Raw genomic sequence first — 22,500 nt, forward strand, 5'->3', positions numbered from 1 at the left:
AGAAGTCGGCTTAGCTTCAGAAATCTCTAATTCCAACAATTCACCCTCTAACGCTACTGAAGTGAAATCCTCTCAAGAGAGATGAGACATACTAGCTAAGTCAGACTGAAAGTTAGCTAAATCTAGGTCTGTAGAACTATGTTTGACCTTTCTATTACGTTTCCCAGAGATAGGTAAGGCACTTAGGGCGGCAGACACAGCAGATTGTCACTGCGTAGTAAAGTCCGCTGGAAAAAAAACCCTCCTGTAGAAGGTATAGGCGTGCCGCAGGGAACTGCACGTGACACAGGGTTAGAACCAGTATGTGGAGAGAGGGTAGGTATCTCCTGGGTAACTGAGTCCTAACTAAGGTGGACGGCTCAGAGGGGCTAAATTTGCTATAAGGGTTAACATTTTTCGTTCCCTTTCTGGACTTTAAAATATCCCCTAGGCAAATAGAACAGAGTTGTGCAGGAGGATAGACCAAGGTCTCCTCGCAATATAGGCAGGCATTGGAAATGTTTACAGATGGAGTAGATCCCTCTATAGGATTAACCGTAGAGTCCTTCCCACAAGGAAAAAAAATATAGCAAAGGCACCGCTATCCCACGCCCAAACACTGGGACACTCACCATCAGAGAAGGAAACTCCATGTTGTGATAACAGTCAGCCATGCAGCAGGAGGAAGAAGACGCTATTACGGAGCCAATCGCATTGATCACATGGTACACAATAAGGTGCCGTCCCCACCAAAACAATTAGAGTTGTGCAGCGCTAAAAATGAAAGTAAGAGGGCCCAGAAAAGAAAGTGCTAAATTTCCAATGCCACTGTTCTACAAAGCCCAGAGCCCACACCCGGACCCTTCACATGTGATCTAGTGAGAGCTTAAGCAGCACACTAGTCTCCAGCCTGTTCTTCCTATCTCTGTACATAAGGAGAATAAAACAACCCCAGATCCTATAGAGGGCATTAACATGTCACACTGTGACCAGAGGTATCCTTGATATGGGTCTTAAGGAAAAAGAAAAACTTACTAGGTACTGTCCACTAATAAGTTAAAAAGGACTTACCCCCAGGATCTATGCTGTGGAACATACACAGCCTCTTTGAGTGTGACAATACTCTCATTGAGAGATTTACAAGACTACTTCAAGCTCCAGTGCTCTCTTGAAGGGAAAATACCCATTAAAAGACTATCTTCTTTCTTCTAACACTTCTATGCCATCCTCCTCTAGTGACAAAAGGCAAAGAATGACTGGGGGAATGGGGGAAGTGGGATGGATATTTGTAGCATTTAGCTGGGTTGTCTCTGCCTCCTTCTGGTGGCTCGGTGTTGATATTGCTAACAGTAATGAATTAAGTTGTGGGCTCTCCCTGCCTTGGGAAGGGAAAATAATAAACTCTTGATAGTAGAGCACCTCTGAAATCTATAACCTCTCTCTTCAGAGGCCAATAACAAACTGTGGAGGGAGAGGAGGTGGGAGGGGCTAAAGCTCTGTGAAAGTTACTGACCTCCTCCTGATAGGCTGGAATATATCTCACATGTTATGAAGCTATGGACTCTCATCAGCTAAGAAAGGAATATTTACAAAACACATTTCAAGCTACTACAAAGTAATACAGTGAAAATCCATACAAAGATTGCTTGTACTTACTGAAAACAGGGAACCTTTAGGAGGGCTTATTTGGCTTCTTTCCAGTGCTACAAAAGGGGGTGCCATGCCTATGTTTATTCCTGCTGCTTGAGAATGAAAACCCTGATGAAAATATATTTACAAAACACAATTAGGCTAATACACAGTATGGAGTAAAATTCTATACATATATAAAGATTAATTGAACCTACTGAAAAACCTTGAAACTGCACATTTGAAGGACTTCCGAAGAGCGCTGAAGAAGAGGGTGCCATATCAAGCAAATTCTGTTCAGTAGTTTCCAGTGCTTGAGCACGAAAACCCTGTTGAAAATATATTTAGAATGAAATGATGAACAAACTTCAAAATGTGTCATTCTTAGTTGCTAAAGGGACATAAAACCCAACATTTTTATTTCATGATTCAGATAGTGAAGATAATAATAAAAAACAGAATTTATGCTTACCTGATAAATTACTTTCTCTTGTGATGTATCGAGTCCACGGATTCATCCTTTACTTGTGGGATATTCTCCTTCCCAACAGGAAGTGGCAAAGAGAGCACACAGCAGAGCTGTCCATATAGCTCCCCCTCTAGCTCCACCCCCCAGTTATTCGACCGAAGGTTAGGAAGAAAAAGGAGAAACCATAGGGTGCAGTGGTGACTGTAGTTTAAACAAAAAAAATACCTGACTTAATAGCCAGGGCGGGCAGTGGACTCGATACATCACAAGAGAAAGTAATTTATCAGGTAAGCATAAATTCTGTTTTCTCTCGTCCACGGATTCATCCTTTACTTGTGGGATACCAATACCAAAGCTTTAGGACACGGATGAAGGGAGGGAACAAGACAGGTACCTTAAACGGAACGCACCACTGCTTGTAAAACCTTTCTCCCAAAAATAGCCTCCGAAGAAGCAAAAGTATCGAATTTGGAAAATTTGGAAAAAGTTTGCAGCGAAGACCCAGTCGCTGCCTTACAAATCTGTTCAACAGAAGCCTCATTTTTAAAAGCCCATGTGGAAGCCACTGCTCTGGTAGAATGAGCAGTAATTGTTTCGGGCGGCTGCTGGCCAGCAGTCTCATAGGCCAAACGGATGATGCTTTTCAGCCAAAAGGAAAGAGAGGTAGCAGTCGCCTTCTGACCTCTCCTCTTACCGGAATAGATAACAAACAATGAAGTTGTTTGTCTGAAATCCTTAGTTGCTTGTAAATAGAACTTTAAAGCATGAACCACAACAAGATTGTGTAACAGACGTTCCTTCTTCGAAGAAGGATTAGGACACAGAGAAGGAACAACAATTTCCTGGTTAATATTCTTATTAGACACAACCTTAGAAAGAAAACCGGGTTTGGTACGCAAAACTACCTTATCTGCATGGAAAACCAGGTAAGGTGAATCACACTGTAAAGCAGATAACTCTGAAACTCTTCGAGCAGAAGAGATAGCTACCAAAAACAAAACTTTCCAAAATAAAAGCTTAATATCTATGGAATGTAAAGGTTCAAACGGAACCCCTTGCAGAACTGAAAGAACTAAATTCAGACTCCATGGCGGAGCCACAGGTCTATAAACAGGCTTGATTCTGACAAAAGCCTGACTAAACGTTTGAACGTCTGGTACCTCTGCCAGACGTTTGTGTAAAAGAATAGACAAAGCAGATATCTGTCCTTTTAAGGAACTAGCTGATAATCCTTTCTCCAATCCTTCTTGGAGAAAGGACAATATCCTGGGAATCCTAATCTTACTCCATGAGTAACCCTTGGATTCGCACCAAAAAAGATATTTTCGCCAAATCTTATGGTAGATTTTCCTGGTGACAGGCTTTCTAGCCTGAATCAGGGTATCAATAACCGACTCAGAGAAACCACGCTTTGAAAGAATTAGGCGTTCAATCTCCAAGCAGTCAGACGCAGAGAAATTAGATTTGGATGCTTGAAAGGACCTTGTATTAGAAGGTCCTGTCTCATTGGTAGTGTCCATGGTGGAACAGATGACATGTCCACTAGGTCTGCATACCAGGTCCTGCATGGCCATGCAGGCGCTATTAGAATCACCAAAGCCCTCTCCTGCTTGATTCTGGCAACCAGACGAGGGAGGAGAGGAAACAGTGGAAAAACATAGGCCAGATTGAAGGACCAATGCTAGAGCATCTATCAGCACCGCCTGGGGATCCCGGGATCTGGACCCGTAAAGAGGAAGCTTGGTGTTCTGACGGGACGCCATCAGATCCAATTCTGGAGTGCCCCATAGCTGAGTCAGCTGGGCAAATACCTCCGGGTGGAGTTCCCACTCCCCCGGGTGAAAAGTCTGACGACTTAGAGAATCCGCCTTTTTTGCAGCCTAACCTGCAAACCGTTCCCCCCAGCTGAAGCTTTCTTGTACTCCTCAGTCCTTTGTGGGAACAGCAGTGGATTTTAGTTACAACATGCTAAAATCATCTTCCTCCCTTCATCTCCTTTCTGCTAGAGAGTAAATAGACACACCGGCACCATTTAAAATAACAAACTTTTGCTTGTAGAAAATAAAAACTACATTTCTAACACCACATTCACTTTACCCTTCCGATTGCTTAGAGCCGGCAAAGAGAATGACTGGAGGGTGGAGCTAGAGGGGGAGCTATATGGACAGCTCTGCTGTGTGCTCTCTTTGCCACTTCCTGTTGGGAAGGAGAATATCCCACAAGTAAAGGATGAATCCGTGGACTTGATACATCTTACAAGAGAAAAAAAAGATTCCAATTTCCTTCTATTATAAAATTGCTTGTTATTCTTTGTTGAAGAGATATCTAGATAGGTAGCGTACACATGTCTGGAGCACTACGTGACATGAAATAGTGCTGCCATCTAGTGCTCTCGCTAATGTATAACATTGTAGCAAAACTGCTACCATATAATGCTGCAGACACGTGCACAATTCTGAACTTAGCTTCCTGCTTTTCAACAAAGGATAATAAGAAACAAAGAACATTTGAGTATAGAAGTAAATTGGAAAGTTGTTTAAATTTGTGAGTTCTATCTGAATCATAAAATAAAAATGTGGGTTTTATGTCCCTTTAACACTGTCAGTGAACTTGCCTATGTTTTGTTTTCCTGCTATGATCCATATAATATGATAATATTATTCCCCACACAACTCACTATTTTCATACACTCCCTAGCCAGCTGTAGAACATGTGCAGACAGATCTACTTAGAAGCCAGACACCATCAGCAATAACTAGCTGTATACTGTATATTGTGTACAAAAGCCAAAGAATGACTGGGGGTATGGGGGAAGTGGGATGGATATTTGTAGCATTTAGCTAGGTTGTCTTTGCCTCCTTCTGGTGGCCCGGTGTTGATATTCCCAACAGTAATGAATGAAGTTGTGGGCTCTCCCTGCCTTAGGAAGGGAAAACAATAAACTCTTGATAGTAGAGCACCTCTGAAATCTATAACCTCTCTCCTCAGAGGCCAATAACAAACTGCGGAGGGAGAGGAGGTGGGAGGGGCTAAAGCTCTGCGAGAGTTACTGACCTCCTCCTGATAGGCTGGAATATATCTCACATGTTATGAAGCTATGGACTCTCATCAGCTAAGAAAGGAATATTTACAAAACACATTTCAAGCTACTACACAGTAATACAGTGAAAATCCATACAAAGATTGCTTGTACTTACTGAAAACAGGGAACTTTTAGGAGGGCTTATTTGGCTTCTTTTCAGTGCTACACAAGGGGGTGCCATGCTATGTTTATTCCTGCTGCTTGAGAATGAAAACCCTGATGAAAATATATTTACAAAACACAATTAGGCTAATACACAGTATGGAGTGAAAATCTATACATATATAAAGATTGCTTGAACCTACTGAAAAACCTTGAAACGGCACATTTGAAGGACTTCCGAAGAGCGCTGAAGAAGAGGGTGCCATATCAAGCAAATTCTGTTCAGTAGTTTCCACTGCTTGAGCACCAAAACCCTGTTGAAAATATATTTAGAATGAAATGATGAACAAACTTCAAAATGCGTCATTCTTAGTTGTTAAAGGGACATAAAACCCAACATTTTTATTTCATGATTCAGATAGTGAATATAATAATAAAAAAAAAAAAGATTCCAATGTACTTCTATTATAAAATTTGCTTGTAATTCTCTGTTGAAGAGATATCTAGATAGGTAGCGTACACATGTCTGGAGCGCTACGTGACATGAAATAGTGCTGCCATCTAGTTAGCTCTCGCTAATGTATAACATTGTAGCAAAACTGCTACCAGATAATGCTGCAGACACGTGCACATTCCTGAACTTAGCTTCCTGCTTTTCAACAAAGGATAATAAGAAACAAAGAACATTTGAGTATAGAAGTAAATTGGAAAGTTGTTTAAAAATGTGAGTTCTATCTGAATCATACAATAAAAATGTGGGTTTTATGTCCCTTTAACACTGTCAGTGAACTTGCCTATGTTTTGTTTTCCTGCTATGATCCATATAATATGATAATATTATTCCCCACACAACTCACTATTTTCATACACTCCCTAGCCAGCTGTAGAACATGTGCAGACAGATCTACTTAGAAGCCAGACACCATCAGCAGTAACTAGCTGTATACTGTATATTGTGTACAAAAGCCAAAGAATGACTGGGGTATGGGGGAAGTGGATGGATATTTGTAGCATTTAGCTAGGTTGTCTTGCCTCCTTCTGGTGGCCCAGGTGTTGATATTGCCAACAGTAATGAATTAAGTTGTGGGCTCTCCCTGCCTTAGGAAGGGAAAACAATAAACTCTTGATAGTAGAGCACCTCTGAAATCTATAACCTCTCTCCTCAGAGGCCAATAACAAACTGTGGAGGGAGAGGAGGTGGGAGGGGCTAAAGCTCTGTGAGAGTTACTGACCTCCTCCTGATAGGCTGGAATATATCTCACATGTTATGAAGCTATGGACTCTCATCAGCTAAGAAAGGAATATTTACAAAACACATTTCAAGCTACTACACAGTAATACAGTGAAAATCCATACAAAGATTGCTTGTACTTACTGAAAACAGGGAACTTTTAGGAGGGCTTATTTGGCTTCTTTTCAGTGCTACACAAGGGGGTGCCATGCCTATGTTTATTCCTGCTGCTTGAGAATGAAAACCCTGATGAAAATATATTTACAAAACACAATTAGGCTAATACACAGTATGGAGTGAAAATCTATACATATATAAAGATTGCTTGAACCTACTGAAAAACCTTGAAACGGCACATTTGAAGGACTTCCGAAGAGCGCTGAAGAAGAGGGTGCCATATCAAGCAAATTCTGTTCAGTAGTTTCCACTGCTTGAGCACCAAAACCCTGTTGAAAATATATTTAGAATGAAATGATGAACAAACTTCAAAATGCGTCATTCTTAGTTGTTAAAGGGACATAAAACCCAACATTTTTATTTCATGATTCAGATAGTGAATATAATAATAATAAAAAAAAAAAAGATTCCAATTTACTTCTATTATAAAATTTGCTTGTAATTCTTTGTTGAAGAGATATCTAGATAGGTAGCGTACACATGTCTGGAACGCTACGTGACATGAAATAGTGCTGCCATCTAGTTAGCTCTCGCTAATGTATAACATTGTAGCAAAATTGCGGCCATATAATGCTGCAGACACGTGCACACTCCTGAACTTAGCTTCCTGCTTTTCAACAAATGATAATACGAATACAAAGAACAATTGAGTATAGAAGTAAATTGGAAAGATGTTTAAAATTGTGAGTTCTAACTGAATCATAAAATAAAAATGTGGGTTTTATGTCCCTTTAACACTGTCAGTGAACTTGCCTGTGTTTTGTTTTCCTGCTATGATCCATATTAATATGATAATATTATTCCCCACACAACTCACTATTTTCACATACACTCCCTAGCCAGCTGTAGAACATGTGCAGAAAGATCTACTCAGAAGCCAGACACCATCAGCAGTAACTATCTGTATACTGTATATTGTGTATACCATAGAACGCAGCCATATTTTGTCTTACATTACCAGAAATACAATGTAATGACAAGAAAAACTAGAGAAGCGCTCTACCAGGAACAAACAACTCAGTGGCTTGTTCTTTCCTGAAGTATTTCAGTCTGATCCTGCCTAGTAAGGTCAGTCCAGCCCAAAATACCAGGCAATCCTCCTCTGAAACAAGGAACATTACAACCCAAGGTGAATATGCAATATTGCTCCCCTGTCCGCCCCTAGTTTGCCGCCATACCCTGTGCAGAAATAATAAACAACTAAAGCAGCGCTATCAGGCGTAGTGTTCTACAGCTGGTTATGGAGTTTATGAAATTAGCTGTGTAGGGAATTCATATTATATTACACAGTTTATAGCACAAAAACATATATAATACAAAAGGTAATTTCAATAATTTGTTTTTCAAATAGTGTTATTTGTTTTCTGACTACATTGTCAAGCTCAAGCTTATATTGTATATAATATCTATTGTGTGCAGAGCTGATTCAGTTGGTATAATAAATTTAATGAATAAAAGAAAATATATAAGACAACATGTCCCTGTCAGCAAAAATACATTATAAAGATTGGCACATTTGAATTGCTACTCAGTGTCCGGTATCTAAAATTACTCTTCAAAACAGGGACACGTTTTATTAAACTTTACAATGAAGCTTCTTTTTAAAAATACTTACCTTTCTCTATGAAAAACAGACCGGCGATCCTCCGTCCTCATCCCCTACTGTAGTTAGCACAGTGATGACGAATCCGGCATCCTCCAATTGTTGCGTGCCCCCTTTGGGGATTCGTCATCACTGTGCTAACTACAGAAGGAACTGTGGGCAGAGGATTGCAGGTCTGTTTTCCATAAAGAAAGGTAAGTATTTTTAAAAAGAAGCTTCATTGGAAAGTTTAATGAATGAAAGTGCCCCTGTTTTTAAGATTAGTTTTAGATACCGACCGAGCTTTTACTCATTAAACTTTACATTCACTTCAAAGGTAGAATGGTTTCATCATTTATATATATATATATATATATATATATATATATTTATATATATATATATATATACATACAGTATATATATATACTGTATGTATACTGCATATATATATATATATATATATATATATATATATATATATATATATATACTGTATTTATATGAAAAAGCACAGTAGAGGGTGACAAAATTGATAAAGGAAATGAAAAGATTTGAGTTATAAAAAAGGGCTGTAAAGGTTATTTAAACTGGAAAAGAGGTGTCTCAGAAGGGAAATATGATGACATTATACAAACATATAGGGACCGTATGAGCTATTATCATCTGACCCGTCTATCAGTAGGACTGTACAAAGAACAAGTGGTCATACATTGAAACTTGAGCAACAGAGATATCACCTACAGCAGGTTAAGGGATTGCTTAAAGGGACACTGAACCCAAATATTTTCTTTTGTGATTTAAATAGAGCATGCAATTTTAAGCAACTTTTTAATTTACTCCTATTTTCAAAATGTATTCATTCTCTTGGTATCTTTATTTCAAATGCAAGAATGTACGTTTAGATGCCGGTCCATTTTTGGTGAACAACCTGAGGCCTATTTAACAAAGGTCTTGCGGACCTGATCCGACAGTGCGGATCAGGTCCGCAAGACCTCGCTGAATGCGGAGAGCAATACGCTCTCCGTATTCAGCATTGCACCAGCAGCTCACAAGAGCACAACGCCGCCCCCTGCAGATTCGCGGCCGTCAGCAGGGGGTTGTCAATCAACCCGATCGTACTCGATCGGGTTGAATTGTGGCGATTCCTGTCCGCTTGCTCAGAGCAGGCGGACAGGGTTATAGAGCAGCGGTCTTTAGAACGCTGCTTCATAACTGCTGTTTCTGACGAGTCTGAAGACTCGCCAGAAACACGGGCCCTCAAGCTCCAATCGGAGCTTGATAAATGGGCCTCCCTGGGTTGTTCTTGCTGATTGGTGGATAAATTCACCCACCAATAAATAAGTGCTCTCCAGGGTGCTGAACCAAAAAATAGCTTAGATGCCTTCTTTTTCAAATAAAGATAGCAAGAGAACGAAGAAAAAATTGATAATAGGAGTAAATTAGAAAGTTGCTTAAAATTGCATGCTCTGTCTGAATCACAAAAGAAGAAAATTGGGTTCAGTGTCCTTTTAACGTAATAATAATAATAATAATAATAATAATAATAATAATAATAGGCATATTGAATTCCCTAGCTGCCTAATGATGTTGTTTTAGCAAGTTCAGTAGATGTTCTTTTTTTGTTGTTTTTTAAAATAAAAAAATAAATGGATATAAGGGTACATCACAGTTATTATTGAAAACATAATAGCTTGTTAATCCAAGGAGTAATATTATACATACTATCTATTGTGTGCAGGTCAGATTCAGTTGGTAAAATGAATTTAATGTGATAAAAGAAACTATATCAGACAACGTACTCTGTCAGCAAAAATACATATAAAGATTACTTACATCTAATGAAGTCGGTTGAATTGGCACACTTGAAGTGCTACTTTGTCTTTTGAACATCACTGAAGAGGGAGCCATAAAAGCCTGCGCATATGTTTCTTCTTCTTCGTAAATAGGGTGCTGTTAACATATATTTACATTAAAATACAAAGGTGTTGTTCTTTGATTCTTAAAGGTAGAAGAGTCCATGCAGGTTTCATTAAAAAACAAATAAAAAACACAGTAGAGGGTACCAAAATTGATAAAGGAAATGAAAAGATTTGAGATATAAAAAAGGGCTGTAAAGGTTATTTACACTGGAAAAGAGGTGTCTCGGAAGGGAAATATGATGGCATTATACAAACATATAGGGTCAGTATGAGCAATTATCATCTGACCTGTCTATCAGTAGGACTTTACAAAGAACAAGTGGTCATACATTGAAACTTGAGCAAAAGAGATATCACTTACAGCAGGTTAAGGGGCTGCTTACAGTAATAATAATTAGGATATTGAATTCCCTATCTGCCAAATGATGTTGTTTTAGTAAGTTCAGTAGAAGTTGTTGTTTTTAAATAAATAAAAATATAAAATAAATCAATATACAGGTACTTCACAGTTAGTATTGAAAACAATCCAAGGAGAAATCAGATATACATTTTTGAGCCAACAAGGATTTTTTTTTCCCTCGGAGGCATAATTGGAAATTGCTTAAATTGATAGTAAAAGTTCCCCTTTATAAAAAACAGATTCGGAATGTTAGTGATATTTTAGATGGCGTTTAATTCATCAGCTGTAATCAAGATACACTATAACTTACTTTTTAATGTAGATATGAAATTCAAATATGGGCCGGCTCTTAAGCTTTACATTCCTCATTTTTAAATAAAGATAGCAAGAGAACGAAGAAAAATTGATAATAGGAGCAAATAAGAAAGTTGCTTAAAATGTCATGCTCTGTCTGATTCATTAACCCTTTCCCACCTGGGTGCTAAGATTCTTTTAATGTTTTTTTTTATTTTTTTCAGACCCCTAAGACTTACACTGTTGGAAAGGTTGGGTGATTACCTTTCCAATGGTGGGTCTTGGGGGTCTGTAGCTGCTTAGATGCCTGAGATACAGGCTTCGAAGCAGCATGCCCCCTGCTCCTATACTTAACATTGTTAAGTATAAAGTTGCACGGTGTCGTCATCACTTTATTGCGCATGACGTCGCCACACAAAACGGGAAGCCCCGGCGATGCCTGTCACTCTACAGGCACTATCGCCTGGGTAGGAATGGGTTGGAGCCACCATATCTCCCTCAAGGTGGGAGAGTGCTAGTGACGGCTCTGAGCCGTCATTAGCACCAGAGTGGGAAACTCTGTGACGGCTCAGTGCCGTCATTAGCACTCAAAGGGTTAAAGAAAAAAATTTGGGTTTAGTGTCCCGTTAATAGACTTTAGTATTTTTTTTAGCCTTTATTACTATGTATTACTGTACAAGGTCACTATGTAACACACAAACTAAAAAGCAAAATTCCCTATTGTTAACTTCTATACAAGAAGGCAATAATAAACACACACCTAAAAAGACCAATGCAATGCCTATCAAAACGTAATATTTACTCCAAAACTATACTATTAATAATAAGAAATAGGCATTATTCTCAGTTCATATTCTGCTAGTTAGTTTTGCAATATCATGAAGACAAAAACATGATGAATCAATATTATGGAGACATGCAGGTGAACATAGTAACTCTGTCCCTTTACATTCTCATTTTCTGACAATAAAATATTCTGTTATTTTTCAGACAATAGAAACATCATATTAAAAACTATATAGAAAAATAAATCCTGTTCTAAAGAGAATTTGTCCTATATCATTCCTGTAGGCTATGCAAACGTTGAGCTAGATTAGAAGCGGCGCGAAAACTATGCTAGAGTTAAGCTTTCAGCGCTAGTCGGGTTGCTCCACTTGTAATAGCGCAATTAAAAATGCTTGCGAAAAGACGATATCGCTTGCATAAAATCGTTTGTGCCTCACTTATAATATAGCCCATTGTCTATATGTATGGAAATATATTGTACAATATTTTTCAACTGTAGTTGGATGAAAATGCAATTTTAAATGTTGTTTTTCAAATACTTATAACTTTTTAATGAATGGACAAATTTGAGCTGGTTGTTTTCACTGCACATTATAAAACTTTAACGCAAATCTATTCAGTATTTTAAAGTTAGTAATGTGACTTGCAGCTCATGCAGCATCTAAGTTTGCTTGAATAGCAATTTGTTGTGACCAAGTAGTTAAGGACATTTTTATTCAATCTATGTATTTTAAGAAATTAGGTAAATTAATGGGAAAACAATTTCTCCTGAGTTTTAGTTCTCTGTCAAATTGGGGAAAAAAAGGTAAATTCCTGGTTTCAGCATGCCTCATTGATATTCCAAATTTAAATTATGATCTACACTCCAAAAAAAGACTGAAATTTGTTTTGTTGGACAAGGAGCTCCTTGATAGTTGTACACACCATTTCTAGCAGAGTTTATAACTTTATAGAATCTATTATACGCAGAGCTGATTCAAAACGTATATTGGCAAAAACTGACAGCTAAAAACACAATTTATTCTTACCTGATAAATTAATTTCTTTCTTGGTAGAGACCACTGTCCTTACTTTTGGGAATTACGTCACCTAGCCACCAGGAGGAGGCAAGGGCCTCAAGTTATCAACCTGTCTACTTACCTGCCATCGAAGGCCCCAATACGCTCGCCTAAGCTCGCCTCACATCACTGCTGCGGACCTGAATACGTTTGCCAAAGTTATCAAAAAAGCTGTCAAAAAGCCACGCACCAAGTACGGGGCGATGAGCAGCGGACTGTGATAGTTATCACTCATCCGATCTCGCTGCTCTTCGCTTTTTCCCAGCTTTATTGATAAGCTGTCACTAAGCACCCACACTAAACTACACTGTTCTACCCCCTATACCGGCACCCCAGGAGCCCCCCGCAACTAAATAAAGTTATTTACCCCTAAACCGCCGCTCCTAGACCCCGCCGCAACTATAATAAATGTATTAACCCCTAAACCGCTGCTCATAGACCCCGCCGCAACTATAATAAATGTATTAACCCCTAAACCGCCGCTCCCGGACACCGACACCACCTACATTATACCTATTAACCCCTATCCTGCCCCCCCATACCACCGCCACCTATAATAAATTTATTAACCCCTATCCTGCGGATCCCGTACCCCGCCGCAACTAAATAAATTGTTTAACCCCTAAACCGCCGCTCCCGGACCCCGCCGCCACCTATATTAAACGTATTAACCCCTAATTTGCCCCCCCTACACCGTCGCCACCTATAATAAATTTATCAACCCCTATCCTGCCCCCCTATACCGCCGCAACCTATAATAAAATTATTAACCCCTAAACCTAAGTCTAACCCTAACACCCCCCTAACTTAAATATTAATTAAATATTAACCAAGTCGACGCCTTACAAATCTGTTCAACAGAGGCCTCATTTTTAAAAGCCCATGTGGAAGCTACCGCTCTAGTGGGATGAGCTGTAATTCTTTCAGGAGGCTGCTGGCCAGCAGTCTCATAAGCTAAACGGATTATGCTTCTCAGCCAAAAAGAAAGAGAAGATGCCGAAGCCTTTTGGCCTCTCCTCTGTCCAGAGTAGACAACAAACAATGCAGATGTTTGACAAAAATCCTTAGTAGCTTGAAAATAAAACTTTAAACCACGAACCACGTCAAGATTGTGTAATAGACGTTCCTTCTTTGAAGAAGGATTAGGACACAGTGACGGAACTACAATCTCCTGATTGATATTCTTATTAGATACCACCTTAGGAAGAAATCCAGGTTTGGTACGCAACACTACCTTATCTGTATGGAATATCAGATAAGGGGAATCACACTGTAAGGCAGATAACTCTGAAACTCTTCGAGCCGAAGAGATAGCTACCAAAAACAGAACTTCCAAGATAAAAGCTTGATATCTATGGAATGCAGAGGTTCAAACGGAACCCCTTGAAGAACTTTAAGAACTAAATTTAAACTCCATGGCGGAGCAACAGGTTTAAACACAGGCTTGATTCTAACTAAAGCCTGACAAAACGCCTGAACATCTGGAACATCTGCCAGACGCTTGTACAGAAGAATAGACAGAGCAGAAATCTGTCCCTTTAAGGAACTAGCTGACAATCCCTTCTCCAATACTTCTTGGAGAAAGGATAATATCCTAGGAATCCTGACTTTACTCCATGAGTAACCCTTGGATTCACACCAATTAAGATATTTACACCATATCTTATGATAGATTTTCCTGGTGACAGGCTTTCGAGCCTGAATTAAGGTATCAATGACCGACTCGGAGAAACCACGTTTTGATAAAATCAAGCGTTCAATCTCCAAGCAGTCAGCCGCAGAGAATTTAGATTTGGATGTTTGAATGGACCTTGGATTAGAAGGTCCTACCTCAGCGGCAGAGTCCATGGTGGAAGGGATGACATGTCCACCAGATCTGCATACCAAGTCCTGTGTGGCCACACAGGTGCTATTAAAATCACCGAAGCTCTCTCCTGCTTGATCTTGGCAATCAGACGAGGGAAGAGAGGAAATGGTGGGAACACATAAGCCAGGCTGAAGGACCAGGGCACTGCTAGAGCATCTATCAGCGCTGCCTGGGGATCCCTTGACCTGGACCCGTAACAGGGAAGGTTGGCGTTCTGACGAGACGCCATCAGATCCACTTCTGGTTTGCCCCATAGTTGAATCAGCTGGGCAAATACCTCCGGATGGAGCTCCCACTCCCCCGGATGAAAAGTCTGCCGACTTAGAAAATCCGCCTCCCAGCTCTCTACTCCTGGGATATGGATAGCTGAGAGATGGCAAGAGTGAACATCTGCCCATAGAATTATCTTTGAAACCTAGAACCTTCGTAAAGATTCTTGGTGCCGTGGCTAACCCGAAGGAACTGATGATGATCTCTGTGAATCGGAATGTGGAGATAAGCATCCTTTAAGTCCACGGTAGTCATATATTGACCCTCCTGGATCAAAGGGAGGATGGTTCGGATAGTCTCCATCTTGAAGAATGGGACCCTGAGAAATTTGTTTAGGATCTTGAGATCCAAGATTGGTCTGAAAGTTCCCTCTTTTTTGGGAACTATAAACAGATTTGAATAGAAGAATGCCTCTCTCTTTATCTGGTTTACAGATAATTGTGAGAGATGAAATCTCCCCTTTGGAGATGAACTTTGAAGTCCAGAAGATATCCCTGGGAAACAATCTCTAATGCCCAGGGATCCTGAACGTCTCTTGCCCAAGCCTGGGCAAGGAGAGAGAGACTGCCCCCCACTAGATCCGGTCCTGGATCGGGGGCTACTCCTTCATGCTGCAGGCAGGTTTCTTGGCCTGCTTCCCCTTGTTCCAAGCCTGGTTAGGTCTCCAGACTGGTTTGGGCTGGGCGAAATTTCCCTCTTGTTTTGCATTAGAGGAAACTGAAGCTGCGCCACTCTTGAAGTTTCAAAAGGAACGAAAATTATTCTGTTTGGTCCTTAACTTATTGGACCTATCCTGAGGAAGGGCGTGACCTTTTCCTCCAGTAATATCAGAAATTATCTCCTTCAGACCGGGCCCGAATAGGGTCTGTCCCTTGAAGGGGTTGATAAGAAGACTTTGAAGTAACGTCTGCTGTCCAGGACTTAAGCCATAGTGCCCTACGCGCCAAAATGGGAAAACCTGAATTCTTAGCCGTTAGCTTGGCTAAATGAAAAATGGCGTCAGAAATAAAGGAGTTAGCTAACTTAAGAGCTTTAATCCTGTCTAGAATATCGTCTAACGGGTTCTCCACCTGTAGAGCCTCCTCAAGAGACTCAAACCAAAAAGCCGCTGCAGCAGTAACTGGGGCAATGCATGCAAGAGGCTGGAGAATAAAACCTTGATGCATAAAAATTTTCTTAAGGAGACCCTCCAATTTTTTATCCATAGGATCTAGGAAAGCACAACTGTCCTCGACGTGGATAGTTGTACGTTTAGCTAGGGTGGAGACTGCTCCCCCCACCTTAGGAACCGTCTGCCACGAGTCCCCTATGGTGGCATCTATGGGAAACATCATTTTAAAAGCAGGAGGGGGAGAGAACGGCACACCTGGTCTATCCCATTCCTTAGTAATAATTTCCGAAAACCTCTTAGGGACTGGAAAAACATTGGTGTAAACAGGTACTGCAAAGTATTTGTCCATTTTACACAATTTCTCTGGAACCACAATGGGGTCACAGTCATCCAGAGTCTCTAAAACCTCCTTAAGCAATAAGCGGAGGTGTTCAAGCTTAAATTTAAACGCTGTCATCTCAGAATCAGACTGAAGTAACACCTTCCCTGAGTCTGAAATATCACCCACAGATAGAAGCTCACCTGCCTCAGCTTCTGAGCATTGTGAGGGTATATCGGACACAGGCAATAAAGCGTCAGAAAGCTCTGTATTAATTCTAGCCCCAGAGCTGTCTCGCTTTCCTTGTAGCCCTGGCAGTTTGGAAAATATCTCTGTGAGGGTAGCATTCATAACTGCCGCCATGTCCTGTAAGGTAAAAGAATTAGACGCGCTAGATGTACTTGGCGTCACTTGAGCGGGAGTTATAGGTTCTGTCACATGGGGAGAGTTAGATGGCATAATCTCCCTCTTTTCAGTCAGAGAATCCCCTGGAGATAAATCTTTAAGCGCCATAATATGGTCTTTATAGTTTTTTGTTTTTTTTCAGTACATTTGGTACACATTCTAAGAGGGGGTTCCACAATGGCTTCCAAACATATTGAACAAGGAGTTTCCTCTATGTCAGACATGTTTAACTAGTAATGAGACAAGCAAGCTTGGAAAACACTTTAATAAAGGTGAAACAGCAATTAAACAAAAACGTTACTGTGCCTTTAAGAGAAAAAAACTAGCACTTAAACTGCAAAACAGTGAAAAAATACAGTAAAATCTTTGAAATTTTTACAGTGTGAATAAGGGACTAAAGCAGCATTGCACCTACTTGCAAATGGATGATTAACCCCTTAGGCCCCAAACCGGATTGAAAAACATTAAAAAACGTTAAAAATCAATTGAGCACCATGCCACAGCTCTGCTGAGGCTCCTGCCTGCCCTTAAATATGATTTTGTGCAGAAATAACCCCTTTGAAATGGTTCTCATATGCCAGAGGACTCTTCTAGGGAAGCTGGATGTCTCAGTCTGTATTAAAACTGCGCAGTTAGAGCGCTAAAATAGGCCCCTCCCACCATGTACTGGATGTCAGAGGGGCCTTAAGAAAATACTCCTAGGAGTATCTGACTAGCCATGTGGAAACTAGGCCCCAAATAAAGACTTATCTCCCTCAGAGAAAAAAACGTTCTATTTATGAAATCATGTAAACGTTTTGTCACTAAGCAATATGAATATTAACATGAGTATTACCCTGTTATGTAAGAATGATCCCAGTCGCTGTTAAATCCCTGCATCAGGCTTACCTCAAATACACAAGGCTCTGTCAGCATTTTCTAGAACTTATTCCTCTCTCTAGAAATAAAAAACATAATTTATGCTTACCTGATAAATTCCTTTCTTCTGTAGTGTGATCAGTCCACGGGTCATCATTACTTCTGGGATATTACTCCTCCCCAACAGGAAGTGCAAGAGGATTCACCCAGCAGAGCTGCATATAGCTCCTCCCCTCTACGTCACTCCCAGTCATTCGACCAAGGACCAACGAGAAAGGAAAAGCCAAGGGTGAAGTGGTGACTGGAGTATAAATTAAAAAATATTTACCTGCCTTAAAAACAGGGCGGGCCGTGGACTGATCACACTACAGAAGAAAGGAATTTATCAGGTAAGCATAAATTATGTTTTCTTCTGTTAAGTGTGATCAGTCCACGGGTCATCATTACTTCTGGGATACCAATACCAAAGCAAAAGTACACGGATGACGGGAGGGATAGGCAGGCTCTTTATACAGAAGGAACCACTGCCTGAAGAACCTTTCTCCCAAAAATAGCCTCCGATGAAGCAAAAGTGTCAAATTTGTAAAATTTGGAAAAAGTATGAAGCGAAGACCAAGTTGCAGCCTTGCAAATCTGTTCAACAGAAGCCTCATTCTTGAAGGCCCAAGTGGAAGCCACAGCTCTAGTAGAATGAGCTGTAATTCTTTCAGGAGGCTGCTGTCCAGCAGTCTCATAAGCTAAACGAATTATGCTACGAAGCCAAAAAGAAAGAGAGGTAGCGGAAGCTTTTTGACCTCTCCTCTGCCCAGAGTAAATGACAAACAGAGAAGACGTTTGTCGAAATTCCTTAGTTGCCTGTAAGTAAAATTTTAGAGCACGGACTACATCCAGGTTGTGCAGTAGACGTTCCTTCTTTGAAGAAGGATTTGGGCATAAAGAAGGAACAACAATCCCTTGATTGATATTCCTGTTAGTAACTACCTTAGGTAAGAACCCAGGTTTAGTACGCAGGACTACCTTATCCGAATGAAAAATCAAATAAGGAGAATCACAATGTAAGGCTGATAATTCAGAGACCCTTCGAGCCGAGGAAATAGCCATTAAAAATAGAACTTTCCAAGATAACAACTTTATATCAATGGAATGAAGGGGTTCAAACGGAACGCCCTGTAAAACATTAAGAACAAGGTTTAAACTCCATGGTGGAGCAACAGTTTTAAACACAGGCTTAATCCTGGCCAAAGCCTGACAAAAAGCCTGGACGTCAGGAACTTCTGACAGACGTTTGTGTAACAGAATGGACAGAGCTGAGATCTGTCCCTTTAAAGAACTAGCAGATAAACCCTTTTCTAAACCTTCTTGTAGAAAAGACAATATCCTAGGAATCCTAACCTTACTCCAAGAGTAACCTTTGGATTCACACCAATATAGGTATTTACGCCATATCTTATGGTAAATCTTTCTGGTAACAGGTTTCCTAGCCTGTATTAAGGTATCAATAACTGACTCAGAAAACCCACGTCTTGATAAAATCAAGCGTTCAATTTCCAAGCAGTCAGCTTCAGAGAAGTTAGATTTTGATGTTTGAAGGGACCCTGTATCAGAAGGTCCTGTTTCAGAGGTAGAGACCAAGGTGGACAGGATGACATGTCCACCAGGTCTGCATACCAAGTCCTGCGTGGCCACGCAGGTGCTATTAGAATCACTGATGCTCTCTCTTGTTTGATTCTGGCAATCAATCGAGGAAGCAACGGGAAGGGTGGAAACACGTAAGCCATCCTGAAGTCCCAAGGTGCTGTCAGAGCATCTATCAGGACTGCTCCTGGATCCCTGGATCTGGACCCGTAACGAGGAAGCTTGGCGTTCTGTCGAGACGCCATGAGATCTATCTCTGGTTTGCCCCAACGTCGAAGTATTTGGGCAAAGACCTCCGGATGAAGTTCCCACTCCCCCGGATGAAAAGTCTGACGACTTAAGAAATCCGTCTCCCAGTTCTCCACTCCCGGGATGTGGATTGCTGACAGGTGGCAAGAGTGAGACTCTGCCCAGCGAATTATCTTTGATACTTCCATCATAGCTAGGGAGCTTCTTGTCCCTCCCTGATGGTTGATGTAAGCTACAGTCGTGATGTTGTCCGACTGAAACCTGATGAACCCCCGAGTTGTCAACTGGGGCCAAGCCAGGAGGGCATTGAGAACTGCTCTCAATTCCAGAATGTTTATTGGCAGGAGACTCTCCTCCTGACTCCATTGTCCCTGAGCCTTCAGAGAATTCCAGACGGCACCCCAACCTAGAAGGCTGGCGTCTGTTGTTACAATTGTCCAGTCTGGTCTGCTGAATGGCATCCCCCTGGACAGATGTGGCCGAGAAAGCCACCATAGAAGAGAATTTCTGGTCTCTTGATCCAGATTCAGAGAAGGGGATAAGTCTGAGTAATCCCCATTCCACTGACTTAGCATGCACAGTTGCAGTGGTCTGAGGTGTAAGCGTGCAAAGGGTACTATGTCCATTGCCGCTACCATTAAGCCGATTACCTCCATGCATTGAGCCACTGACGGGTGTTGAATGGAATGAAGGGTGCGGCAAGCACTTTGAAGTCTTGTTAGCCTGTCCTCTGTCAGGTAAATCTTCATTTCTACAGAATCTATAAGAGTCCCCCAGGAAGGGAACTCTTGTGAGTGGAACGAGTGAACTTTTCTTTTCGTTCACCTTCCATCCATGTGACCTTAGAAATGCCAGCACTAACTCTGTATGAGACTTGGCAGTTTGAAAGCTTGAAGCTTGTATCAGAATGTCGTCTAGGTATGGAGCTACCGAGATTCCCCGCGGTCTTAGTACCGCCAGAAGAGCACCCAGAACCTTTGTGAAGATTCTTGGAGCTGTAGCCAATCCGAATGGAAGAGCCACAAACTGGTAATGCCTGTCTAGGAAGGCAAACCTTAGGTACCGATAATGATCTTTGTGAATCGGTATGTGAAGGTAAGCATCTTTTAAATCTACAGTGGTCATGTACTGACCTTCTTGGATCATAGGTAAAATTGTCCGAATAGTCTCCATCTTGAACGATGGAACTCTTAGGAATTTGTTTAGGATCTTTAAGTCCAGGATTGGTCTGAAAGTTCCCTCTTTTTTGGGAACCACAAACAGATTTGAGTAAAACCCCTGTCCCTGTTCTGATCGTGGAACTGGATGGATTACTCCCATTAACAAGAGCTCTTGTACGCAGCGTAGAAACGCCTCTTTCTTTGTCTGGATTGTTGACAATCTTGACAGATGAAATCTCTCTCTTGGAGGAGAGTATTTGAAGTCCAGAAGGTATCCCTGAGATATTATCTCTAGCGCCCAGGGATCCTGAACATCTCTTGCCCAAGCCTGGGCGAAGAGAGAAAGTCTGCCCCCCACTAGATCCGGTCCCGGATCGGGGGCCCTCAATTCATGCTGTTTTAGGGGCAGCAGCAGGTTTCCTAGTCTGCTTGCCCTTGTTCCAGGACTGGTTAGGTTTCCAGCCTTGTCTGTAGCGAGCAACAGCTCCTTCCTGTTTTGGTGCAGAGGAAGTTGATGCTGCTCCTGCTTTGAAATTATGAAAGGAACGAAAATTAGACTGTCTAGTCTTGGCTTTGGCTTTGTCCTGAGGCAGGGCATGGCCTTTACCTCCTGTAATGTCAGCGATAATCTCTTTCAACCCGGGCCCGAATAAGGTCTGCCCTTTGAAAGGTATATTAAGCAATTTAGACTTAGAAGTAACATCAGCTGACCAGGATTTTAGCCACAGCGCCCTGCGTGCCTGAATGGCGAATCCTGAATTCTTCGCCGTAAGTTTAGTAAGATGTACTACGGCCTCCGAAATGAATGAATTAGCTAGTTTAAGGACTCTAAGCCTGTCCGTAATGTCGTCCAGAGTAGCTGAACCAATGTTCTCTTCCAGAGACTCAATCCAGAATGCCGCTGCAGCCGTGATCGGCGCAATGCATGCAAGGGGTTGCAATATAAAACCTTGTTGAACAAACATTTTCTTAAGGTAACCCTCTAACTTTTTATCCATTGGATCTGAAAAAGCACAGCTATCCTCCACCGGGATAGTGGTACGCTTAGCTAAGGTAGAAACTGCTCCCTCCACCTTAGGGACCGTTTGCCATAAGTCCCTTGTGGTGGCGTCTATTGGAAACATTTTTCTAAATATCGGAGGGGGTGAGAACGGCACACCGGGTCTATCCCACTCCTTAGTAACAATTTCAGTAAGTCTCTTAGGTATAGGAAAAACCTCAGTACTCGTCGGTACCCGCAAAATATTTATCCAACCTACACATTTTCTCTGGTATTGCAACTGTGTTACAATCATTCAGAGCCGCTAACACCTCCCCTAGTAATACACGGAGGTTTTCCAGTTTAAATTTAAAATTTGAAATATCTGAATCCAGTCTGTTTGGATCAGAACCGTCACCCACAGAATGAAGTTCTCCGTCCTCATGTTCTGCCACCTGTGACGCAGTGTCTGACATGGCCCTAATATTATCAGCGCACTCTGTTCTCACCCCAGAGTGATCACGCTTACCTCTTAGTTCTGGTAATTTAGCCAAAACCTCAGTCATAACAGTAGCCATATCCTGTAATGTGATTTGTAATGGCCGCCCAGATGTACTCGGCGCTACAATATCACGCACCTCCCTCTGAGCGGGAGATGTAGGTACTGACACGTGAGGCATAACTCTCCCCTCGTTGTTTGGTGAAATTTGTTCAATTTGTACAGATTGATTTTTATTTAAAGTAGCATCAATACAGTTAGTACATAAATTTCTATTGGGCTCCACTTTGGCATTGCAACAAATGACACAGGTATCATCCTCTGAATCAGACATGTTTAACACACTAGCAAATAAACTTGCAACTTGGAAATACAATTCAATTAGAATAATATTAAAACGTACTGTGCCTTTAAGAAGCACAGAAGATCTATGACAG

The 22,500-nt window shown here is 41.1% G+C and overlaps 1 protein-coding gene across 2 annotated transcripts in view; it reads right to left on the reverse strand.

The window, feature by feature from the left end:
• PARP4 (poly(ADP-ribose) polymerase family member 4) overlaps nt 1-22,500 on the reverse strand; it is a 516,705-nt gene that overhangs the window by 41,971 nt on the left and 452,234 nt on the right. For both annotated transcript variants that reach the window (XM_053708536.1, XM_053708535.1), the window contains exons 33-39: nt 10,088-10,204; nt 6,828-6,938; nt 6,637-6,738; nt 5,465-5,575; nt 5,275-5,375; nt 1,827-1,937; nt 1,636-1,737 (exon numbers count right to left, since the gene is read on the reverse strand). In XM_053708536.1, coding sequence (XP_053564511.1) covers nt 5,322-5,375; nt 5,465-5,575; nt 6,637-6,738; nt 6,828-6,938; nt 10,088-10,204 — 495 coding nt within the window. In that variant the 3' untranslated portion in view covers nt 1,636-1,737; nt 1,827-1,937; nt 5,275-5,321. The remainder of the gene's footprint in view (nt 1-1,635; nt 1,738-1,826; nt 1,938-5,274; nt 5,376-5,464; nt 5,576-6,636; nt 6,739-6,827; nt 6,939-10,087; nt 10,205-22,500) is intronic.

The sequence above is a fragment of the Bombina bombina genome, chromosome 3 (genome assembly GCF_027579735.1).
Source record: "Bombina bombina isolate aBomBom1 chromosome 3, aBomBom1.pri, whole genome shotgun sequence".
Lineage (NCBI taxonomy): Eukaryota > Metazoa > Chordata > Amphibia > Anura > Bombinatoridae > Bombina > Bombina bombina.